Source organism: Saccostrea echinata, unplaced genomic scaffold (genome assembly GCF_033153115.1).
Source record: "Saccostrea echinata isolate AGI-Se365-2 ecotype Australia unplaced genomic scaffold, CSIRO_AGI_Sech_v1 ptg000047l, whole genome shotgun sequence".
Taxonomy (NCBI): Eukaryota; Metazoa; Mollusca; class Bivalvia; order Ostreida; family Ostreidae; genus Saccostrea; species Saccostrea echinata.
This window is the reverse complement of record NW_026889796.1, coordinates 16687972-16698954: the sequence shown is the minus strand read 5'-3', so window position 1 is coordinate 16698954 and position 10983 is coordinate 16687972. Positions and strand designations below refer to the sequence as shown.

The window sequence follows — 10983 nt, the reverse complement described above, 5'->3', positions numbered from 1 at the left end:
ATAAACAGTGTTGTTTCGAGTGTTTTGATTTAAACTCTGGTAACATTTTTGAAAACCATAGTCAAGTGTAATGGGTTATATATTTATTTATTTATTTATTTATTTATTTATTTGTATATTTAGTGTTAAATTCGGTTTTCCAGACATATCTAATCAGTACAGAAGGAAACAATAAGATTTTAAGTATTCAAAAAGTTTCTTCCAGTCGAATATTTGTTTCCATAAAAAATTACGCATATTTGCAACTACACGCATTTTGTTTTCCTTTTTTTTTTTGGGAATGTTATATATATATATACTATTAGTTACTGTTTGGGCACAAATGTTACAGAGTTTAATTAATCAAAACACTCTTATAAAGATAGTACAATGGAAACAAATTATTTCGACCAATTGTAACAAACATCATAGAACATTACAAAAACATCAACAAATATAGTTTAAAAACCGAATCTGGCACAATTTAAATATAGAAATTCAAACAATTGGTCGAAACAGAATTAGGATATTGATTATAAATGTAGATCGTTTGCAGAAAAGGCTGCTGGAACATGGACATGAGAGGTACTTCTTCTTTCAAAAATCAAATTGAATTTTTAAACCTAGTTTTCAAATTTAGTCTTCCTTAACTTGTCCTCTTTGTCGATTTTGTGTAAGCTATATATATATATATATATATATATATATATATATATATATATATATATATATATACACAGAAGAAACTGCTCATTTCATATAACTTTAACAATCAATTTTTATCGGATTTACCAAAAAAAAAAAAAAAAAAAAAGAATGAAAGACACTTCATTACATTAGGACCTTAAATTGTCACTTCCGCCGAGCACGGGCATTTTCTCATAGTAATGTCCCGTTTGTTTTTTAATTCAAATAATCAAATTTACATTAGCATTATTTTAATAATTGGTCTTGCATTCTCTTGTTAACTTGCATGACTGAGATAGGAAGATGCTCAAAAACGCTTTAATATATTACACATAATTATATGTATACATTAAGGATTTTTTTTCTCTATTAATCCTTGAAACAGGACATTTCTATAAGTCCCTGAATTTCAAAACTGAAGATCTGGATTGAATCGAAACTCAAATAAACTAACATCTCCCAGTTTGTAACGATAACTTTTTTCCCCTTAAATTTTAAAGAAATGACAAAATGTTATATTTCAAGTCAAGAAGAAGAGAAAATCTGCTATTGTACTAATCCTTGACACAAAACTGCTTTTGAAAAAAATAAAAGAAAAAAAATCGGTTGTCAGGTGCAATGCAGGATTATTATTTTTAGCAAGACATCATTTAAATCTGAAAATGCTACAATATATAATTTTACCTGACTTGATTCGTATAAAACCTAATCATCAAAGGCTTTCCATGTATCTGACGATGAAACACAGAATACTACCTTAAGTAGAAAACTATTACATAACTATAAAGGTTCGTGAATTGGTTTATTAGTATATCTATTTACATGTATCTATTTTTTTTTTTAATCCTTTCATAAGCTGGTATAAGATATTACTCGTTGAATATTTGTAAATTAATAGAGGATATTCAATGTTTTTGTGGTTGGATATTGAATTTATTTAACTCGTGAGACAGGATTTTTTTTTCATATTTTCACTCGTCCTTCGCACTCATGGAAATATAAAAAAAAAAATCCTGCCCCACTTGTGAAATAAATTCCATATCCAACTGCAAAACATTGAATTTTCTGTTTATTACATTTTCTTTGATTTTCTCTTTGCTTCTGTCTTTTCGTAACGTAGTATCACAGGCTGTGACGTCATAGTTGAGCGGTTGAGACTTAGCATTTGTGAGATTGAAAACATTGTAACATGGATTTCAGCAATATATTTGGGAAGAAATTGGCAGCTTTAGCTCTATCAAGACGGTTTAGTCACTATATCTTATTATACGCCAAAAATTATTTTTTTTTTACTTATTTTGATATCCTTCACACTGTGAAAGAATATCACTTTGATATCCTTTAGTTGTCTTTGTGAGAGAAAATCACTTAACCACAGTATTTCACGGTTGAAAATGTAATAAATTGGGATATCTAGCAGTTGATTAAAAAGTCAGGCGTAAGAAAATGTGATATATCTTACCAGACCGTTAGAATTAATAAAACTTCTTAGATTTTTATGTTTTTTATTTTATATTTTTAAATATTTTTTATCTCCATATTTCATTTTAAAATGATTAAATGTAGAGAAAATAAACAAGCAATTTTCTTTTAAAATAGACAATATCACCAGACCTGAGTATTTCAATTTTCATTCCTTCATTTGCATGTTTTAATACTGTAGATCACTTTATTTTTGCGACACCTTATTTTCGCGAGATAAGTAATTGGTATTTATTAGCGAGCTATGGGTTTTTGTTGGATAATCCTTAACAAAACAAATATACGCAAGAATAAAATTTTGCGAGCAGACAGACTCGCGTAATTACGCGAAAATAAAGGTCTCTCGAATAAAAAGTGATTTACAGTAGCTTTTTAACAGTTTTCGAGCGGATGAAAAAGCGGTTTTGCATAGAACATGCAATCTTTTTAAACAACTAACAAGTAATTCACTAAAGGAAAGAAAATTACTGTTTTTTCTGAATATACATGTTTGGATTCTGTTTAACAATAGCTCCAGTCGTGTTAATGGGAGACCTTTTTCTGAACGAGGCTTGGAGTGATTCTCTGAATGACCCAACATCACCAATATTTCGGAATCTTACAGCTCAGCTCAAGACAGAGGTAGAGTGCTCGTCCCATCTCTGAATCACTGCAATAGGAAATAACGAGCAGCAACAATTCCGAATTATTTTATACATTTTAAAGAAGTCGTATGACAAAAATGTTCTTGCAAGTCCTACTAAACTCATCCATTGAATTTAATTTCAGTTACAAGCCACCTTATTGAAATTGACAGAAAATGACTTTCTCAACGTAGAAATTTTGGGATTCAGGTAGACGAATTTCAAAGAAATCAAAACTATGCTGGTGAAAATTGCCTTGAAAACTGAACAACTACTTAATATTTTATTTATTTTGTAGGCCGGGTAGCATAGAGGTTGTATTCAGAATAGTGATGACAATTAATACCACGCAAACTCAGTCGCAAATCGACGTATCAACAGTAATTCAAGCAATTCAAAACGAGGCAAACCGCCAACTACAGCAAGCGGTTTCTGGTCTTCTTCAGAAACTGATATCTCTGACTGTGGACAACCAAACTCTAGGTATACGGTAAAAGTGATTCAGATGATAATCACTTCACATTTTGTTTTCATTATTTTTTGTGTACAATCAGTGTTTGGTTTCCATTGATATTTTCCAGCCAATGCAACAACATCATCTGTAGCTTCAATAACTACCACTGAAACAGCACCAAATCAAAAAACGACAACTCACTCAGAAACAACTAGTACTGAAGCAACCACTACTCAACCGCTAATAAATAAAACAGAAATAACAACTAATTTTGAACGACCAACAAACAAAACTGACGTAATTACATCAACTACACAGACATCAGCTACAAAAGAAGTAACAACTACCTCTGAACCAACTAACACTGAAACAATCACATCGACTTCTCAACAAGCAGCATCTTCTTTTGAACCAGAGACTTCCACTGAATCAATCACAACTACTACTACTCAGCTAGCAATCACAACCACCCAACCATCAACAACTGCCACGGAAGAAACAACTGATTTTAAATCAGGAACAACTTCGACTGAACCAACCACAGCAACTACTCAACCAGCAACAACTTCTATTGAACCAGAGACTTCTACTGAAACAATTACTACTTCTACACAACCAGCAAAAGCTACTTCTAAACCAACAACGATTTACAGTGAATCAATTACAACAACTTCTCAACCAGCAACAACTTCTTTTAAACCATGGACTTCTATTGAAACAATCACTACTTCTACACAACCAGCAACAACTACTTCTAAACCAACAACAATTTACAATGAATCAATTACAACAACTTCTCAACCAGCAACAACATCTATGAAACCAGAGACTTCTACTGAAACAATCACTAGTTCTACACAACCAGCAACAACTACTTCTAAACCAACAACACTTTACAATGAATCAATTACAACAACTTCTCAACCAGCAACAACATCTATGAAACCAGAGACTTCTACTGAAACAGTCACTACTTCTACACAACCAGCAACAACTACTTCTAAACCAACAACGATTTACAGTGAATCATTTACAACAACTCAACCAGCAACAACATCTATGAAACCAGAGACTTCTACTGAAACAATCATTACTTCTACAGAACCAGTAACAACTTTAAAACCAGTGACTTCCACTGAAGCAAACATAACCACTACTCAATCAGCAACAACTACTTCTAAAACAAAAAGTACGACTGAAGCAATCACAACAAGTATTCAATCAGCAACAGCTACCATGGAAACAACAACTAGTTCTAAACCAGCGATAACTTCAATTGAATCAATTATAGCACTTACTCAACAAGAAACAACTACCTCTTATCCAACAACTTCGAATGAAACAATCACAAGTACTAATCAGCTAGCAATCACATCCACTATCCAACCTTCAACTATTGCAGAAACAACAACCTCTTTTAATTCAGCAACTACCTCCATTGAATCAATCACAATCACTACTCAACCAGGAACAACATCTGAACCAGCAACTTCCACTGAAGCAATCGTAATCACTTCTCAACCTGCAACAATTATCACTGATGCACTATTCACCACTCAACATGCAGTCATAGGCAGTGAAGCAGCAATTTCTACTCAACTAATAACAAACATTGAGGCAACAACTACTATGTATCCAAGAGTAACCACTGAAGCAGTCAAAACTATTCAGCTATCAACAACGACCGATAACACATCCACCAGTTTTAAACCAGCAAGAAATACCAGTGAAACAGCTACCGCTACCATTTCTCTGTCAGCCACAACTACAAGTCAATCAACAACAAATACTATTAAGCCAACAACTTCATTTAAAACACCATCAAGTACTCAACTAGACATAATTATTATTGAGACATCAACAATTTTGCAGTCAGTAATTTCTACCATTGAAGCAAACATTACTCAACCCACCCTTGTAACAACTGAAAAATTTACTACTACTAAACTAGAAGCAACTACCCCTCAAGCAACCGCTACACAACGTACAACTAGCGTGACAACTGCTGCTATACCGGATGCCTGTCAGGATAAAACATCAATTGTGGCTAATGGATGGGTGTGCGTTCTTCCACACTACAGTATTATCACCACTGAGACTGATGTTGATTTGTTTTGCAGGTATATTGATGGAAGACATTTTCTTGGCTCTTATTGTGAATTTTACATGTTTTATGTGAATAACATTGAAAAGTCTTATACTAAACTCTCAAAAGAAAAACTGTAAAATGTTGTCTTTTTTCTCTCCAAAACTTTGAATTTTTTCTCAATTTATCAATAATCCATGTTCTTGTTGAAAAATTCAAGAAAAATATTTTTATTAAAAATGAAGAAAAAGTAGTGTATTTTAGGTCACCAGGGTCACTGAAAGGAATGTCGTTGATGACCATCAACGACACTCAAGGGTCCTCTTATTTCATGTATATTTGATTTAATGATCACAAAATCTGAGACATAATTAAGTTAGAATAACTTTTTAACTGTTAGCTACTAAGTATTCAGCATCATGATCCTCTAATCTCATTTGTTTACAGGGTTATTCGAGATGTTCTTAACTGTACCGTGAGCAATGTGGAAAAGGACTTGAATGTCACCTGTTCATCCAATAGTTTGAAAACAGTCGCCAGTGTGTATAGTCCTTTACTTCAGGGCTCAATAAAGATGAAACACAACCCAGCGGAGTGTAAGCAGGCTTCGTTAAACATAATTTAGGCTCTGTTATAGGAATATAAAAAATATTTACACCATGTAACTTATTATTTAAGGTAACTTGGAACCTGTCAATGAAATATGCGTTTCCCTGGTACTATTTACAAAATCTGAGTATCTTCAGTGCTTCAAGACTTTCAATTCACTATCTGACATGCCCAAAGCAATGGAACAAGAAGAAAGATGCAGGTAAAAAAAACATTAGTTGTCCTTTGTTATTATTTTTATTATGAAGATGTAATATATCAAGTCTAATGTGAAATATGGCAAGAGCTGTTGTGTTTCTAGAATTTACGCACACTCTCTTCGATGTGTTGAAGAAAACATAGCAGATTGTGAGGCACGCAGAATCCACAAACTAATCAATTCCAGCAGCTTAGAAATTACCAGAATAAACGGCAGCGTTTATGATCCTGAATGCACAGGTAAATAGTATGTAGTAAAAGAAAATGTAGGGCATTTTGATGACACTAGATGAAAGTATAGGATAGAAATGTTACTATGACTGAGGCAACGGTTTCGTATCTATCGCATTGCAGAGGTGTCACCGTTTTGAAATGATAATAGAAGTATAAATTTCAGATTTATTTTTGAAAGGTGATACTGTATCACTCATACCTCATGTATGCAATTTAGCCGAAGTCACTTTTTCGAACGTGTTACAGCAATTATATGAAATACATTTTCAATACACCTTTCTTAATTTTTTTCTGAATATTCTGAAACATAACTTATCTTGGGCGTAAATCTTGATAAAAAAAAGGGTCCTGTGTTCTATGAATTATAATTCCTACTGATTGCATTTGATTTTCAGTCTTGGAACCCTCTCAGTCGTTCTGTGATGACGAAGAGACTCTACTTCTATACATATATGGGAAGTGTTATATTGACCTGCTGATTCTCTCACGGACTACCTGCTTTATGTAAATATTACAACAATAACGTTTCATAAAGTACATTTTAAACCTTTGCATTTCCTGACAGGTGGGAAAAGCTTCTGGTAAAATGTCGGTTTTGAAATGAATGCAAGGATTTTTTAAAATCTGTTTTTGAATATTTGGTCAATTTCTTCCCGTAAAGCCATACACATATTGAATCGCTCATTCATTTTACAATCATTAACAATTTAGGATGTAATTATAAATTTCAGGGTGGGTTCTCTTATGGACTGTGTTTATAACCAAACAGGAGAACTGTATTTTAACTGCTCCAAAACTTCCATCAGATCAGCTCTACGTAATGCTACCTCCTTTTATGAGAGGAAGTTTCCCGGCTATGGTCAACAAATTACGACTTGTATATCACGTACGTACTCAAACTTACAATCTAACTTTTGTTAATTTTCATTGATCAATATGAGGTTCATTTGATAATTATTTAATGCAAATACTGGAAGTGCACTTCTATTAGCCCCTTTTTCGATTTATGAGGTTCAATTCGTCAATTCAACCAAACTATGTTTTTTCTGTGATTTGCTATTAAAATAATGTAAGGGAAATTGTTGCTATTGTCCGAATAATCAGTAAATAGGTGTTATATTACACCGAAGCAGATTTGTTATTAAATTTTCATTCAATCTTTCTGTGAGGACAGTACGTTAATGAAAATGGTGTCCTCATGCAGCCTTCAGTGTCTTATCATTCAAAACCGGACTATATTATAAAACGATTGTGGAATAAATAATAAAATAATTATGGATTTTTTAAATGGTGAATTTGGTTTGATATCCACCAGAAAAATATTTATATTGACCTCGACTTCGCCTCGCTCAATATTGATACTTTTTTTGGTGAATATCACACCATATTTTTCTCCTCGGTCAATATTGATATTTTTCTGGTGAACATCAACAAAATTCACAGCCTAATTGTATAATATTCATGCTGTGTATCATTGATACTTTTTGTAGTTTCAAGATTTTACCAATCAGCTTTTGCGTATAGTAAGTGTATCTGTATTCGAAGATTCTTTTTCCAGAAGTCACAGATACGAATTGCAGTATAGCACTTCAGGCTATTTTTAGTCATCCAGAAGCACAGAAATGCTTGGGAATCTACTTTTTACTGTTAGTTACAAATAGCTCTTCAGCATTGTCAGAGAAAACACAATGCTAGTGAGTCAGTCTTGTTTATACTCAACAATTTAAAAAAAATCATTCTTATTCTTTTGAATACTTTCGAAATCAAAAGAAATTTACATTTAATGTTTCTTTTTTACTAGAAATAAATCATTTACATTTTCTCTGTTTTTAGCGTATACCAGTCCGTTGTGCATTGTGTAAAAGATCGATTACCTTTGTGTACATTGCAAGACTATGACAGTCTTTTGAGGCCCCTGATTGCTGGTGTCTATAAACAAAAGATTCCCTCAGTGTGTCGAGGTATCTATTACTTACATAATAAATAATATAAATTTTCAAACTAATTAAAAATTCATATATAATATTCTCTCAAAGAATATTTAAACTGTATAATCGTTTTTTTTTTCTTCAAATAATTGTTTACTAAACTTTCGACAAAATTAGCAAGAATATGACAGCCCCGAAAAATTTCTTTCTCTACATTTATTTTTTGTTGGGGGGGGGGGGTTACAACATTGATGACAATTATTTTCTTCTGCCTTTTATAACAAAATTGTATTTTTTTTTTTAGTTAATGCTGTCTTAGTTCCTGCCTGCACAGTAGAAAGTGTTGTAATAGACAATGCTGATATATACTGCAAATCAACACTGGCAATTCTTCAAGCTTCATGTAGTTCGACATCGTAAGTAATTTTCCCCGTTTTATAAAGCGTTCTGAGAAAAGATGAAAATACTTGGGCTTGTCTTCAGTCTCCATCCAACCATTTCTCTAGAAGTAAGAAGAGGATATAGTTTATTATTTCCTATGTAGCTTGTAACACGAGCTTTGATTGGTTACAAAGTCGGGTGTAAATTTCCGTACACCCGACTGAACCGGGGGTAAAAAACGTGATGTCACAATGCAAAGTTTCTCTATGATAAAAAGCAGATAACATGACGTCACGATGCATTGTAGGACGTAGTAAATCTTAACGATAGCTTGAAACACAGTTGATTGGACTAGAATTTATTTGAGTACATAGGAAATAAATTCGTTATCCAGGTCCATTAATCAAGGGTGTACGGGGATTTACCCCGGGTTGTATTCCATACAACCTTAGCTTCGGCCGAAGGCCTCAGGGTGTATGGAATACAACCCGGGGTAAATCCCCGTTCACCCTTGATTGGGCCTGGATAAATAATAATGTTTGTTATATGGAATTTATTTCACGAGTCCGACAGTATTTTTTTATTTTAACGAGTGCGAAACACGAGTTAAAATATCAAAACCCTGTCTCTGGAGTGAAATAAATTCATCAATCAAAAACAAAACATTGAACTTTCTGTTTCTTACATTTCTTTGGTTATTAACTCACCTGAGCCGAATGCTATATTACTTAGTGTAGATTCAAATTTGTTCAAATCATGGCCACCGGGGCAAGGGCGGGGCCACAAAGTTTAACGTAGGAACATTTCTGAAAAACTGTCTCCAAAGAAAAGCAAAGACATGATAAGTCATATTTATAAGGTGAGAGATATGGTCTGTGGGCCTCTTGTTCGTTTTTTTTTTTGTCTTTTCAAAGGCAGTGCCGTATGTAGTGACGTCATAATCTAGCGGTTGTAAGGCATAGCTATTAGATTATGAGATTAAAATTGTTTTCAAAGTGAAAAATATTACTTTTTCTCTTTATAAAAATATAACTTTTATTTAATGGATAAATTACAGTATTTCACTGCTGAAAAGACAATAACGGTGCTACGTTCTCTTTTAAATGCATTTTGAACCGTTTTCCAAATTTGGATTGCACATTCTTTTTTTAAATACACTCAAATGTACATTTTTTTTAATGTACATTCTCTTTTAAAAACGCTCAATTCGTTTTCCAATTTTTAAGTGCATTGGTAGATGTTTCTTTGACATATTTATATCATTTTAGAATAATACATAGTTAAAGCATAGAGTGGAAATGCAGATTATTATTTTATCATTATTATTTTGTATCACGACGATTGTAACAATAATGATTTTTTTTATAAAATTAGCTTGACCAGTTAACCTTTCAAGAATATGAAATTGGTCATTCGACAATATTTTTGATGTTCTCAAAACTTTTCTGTTTAAAAAAAGTTTAATTCACAGAAGAAAGAGTAGATAGAGAGGTTATTCTAGTTTCTCTAGATCTGTATCGTATTTTCCTTCCTCCTATTATCCCCCTTTCCCTGCCTCTCCTTCCATTTTCTCTGTTCACTAAAAGATTTCCCATGAAAACCGTAGTCACTACCAATATTGCGATCCTCGAGAGATGTCAATACATTGTTACACGCTTTTTAAAGTACTTTAAAAACTTTACATGTTTTGGAAACAATAAAAGATTGAAAAATTTATGCTTATTTTTCAAATATAGTATGGAAATATTTATGCTTCTTTTTACAAATATTGTAAATATTTGTTGACTTGAATTTCTTACAGCGTCAATATGTACCTGGGATGTATTTGGAATGCAATGAATATGACCAGCAACTACTGCACAGAAGATGAAGTTCGCTCTGTTATGGCCAACGCAACGTATTATTATGAAAAACTATTTCCAGGGGAGGGTCTAAAGATGACCAAGTGTATAAAAAGTAAACAAATCAATTCAATGGTCATATGTAGGAATAGACACATTGTGAAAAAGACATTTTCTATTATGGCTCCTGGATCAAAAAACTGAAAACACTATTGATTTTTTAAATTTTTTCTGTGCTTTTTTTTTTTTTTTTACTTTTGAACATTTCATATTTTAGAATTTCTGTTTTTCATGTCAAGAATCGTCCAATGGACTTTTTACTTTTGTATCTTGTGACTTCGTTAAAATGACCTTGGTTCAAGTCAAAAATATTTCACCTTTTCTTTATGTGGCATAATGGTAGTAGCTTTTAACTAGAGGGAATATCAAAACCCTGAGTCAAAATCCCTTGAAGAGGGTCAATGTCAGGTTTGAAAGCGTA

The 10983-nt window shown here is 32.6% G+C and overlaps 2 protein-coding genes across 2 annotated transcripts in view; both read left to right on the top strand.

Annotated features, from left to right (window-relative positions):
• Window positions 1–2673: 2673 nt before the first annotated feature.
• On the top strand, window positions 2674–5451 carry LOC133202543 (mucin-2-like). The gene is made up of 4 exons (XM_061338379.1): window positions 2674–2769; window positions 2917–2981; window positions 3070–3254; window positions 3353–5451. Exons 1-4 carry the CDS (start codon window positions 2674–2676, stop codon window positions 5449–5451), a joined length of 2445 nt encoding a protein of 814 aa, XP_061194363.1.
• Window positions 5452–5597: 146 nt separating this feature from the next.
• Window positions 5598–10983, top strand: part of LOC133202542 (uncharacterized) — a 91759-nt gene continuing 86373 nt past the window's right edge. The window contains exons 1-8 of the mRNA XM_061338378.1: window positions 5598–5644; window positions 5759–5907; window positions 5990–6122; window positions 6222–6358; window positions 6748–6856; window positions 7084–7238; window positions 8585–8696; window positions 10463–10617. Of these exons, the coding sequence (XP_061194362.1) occupies window positions 5598–5644; window positions 5759–5907; window positions 5990–6122; window positions 6222–6358; window positions 6748–6856; window positions 7084–7238; window positions 8585–8696; window positions 10463–10617 (997 nt within the window). The remainder of the gene's footprint in view (window positions 5645–5758; window positions 5908–5989; window positions 6123–6221; window positions 6359–6747; window positions 6857–7083; window positions 7239–8584; window positions 8697–10462; window positions 10618–10983) is intronic.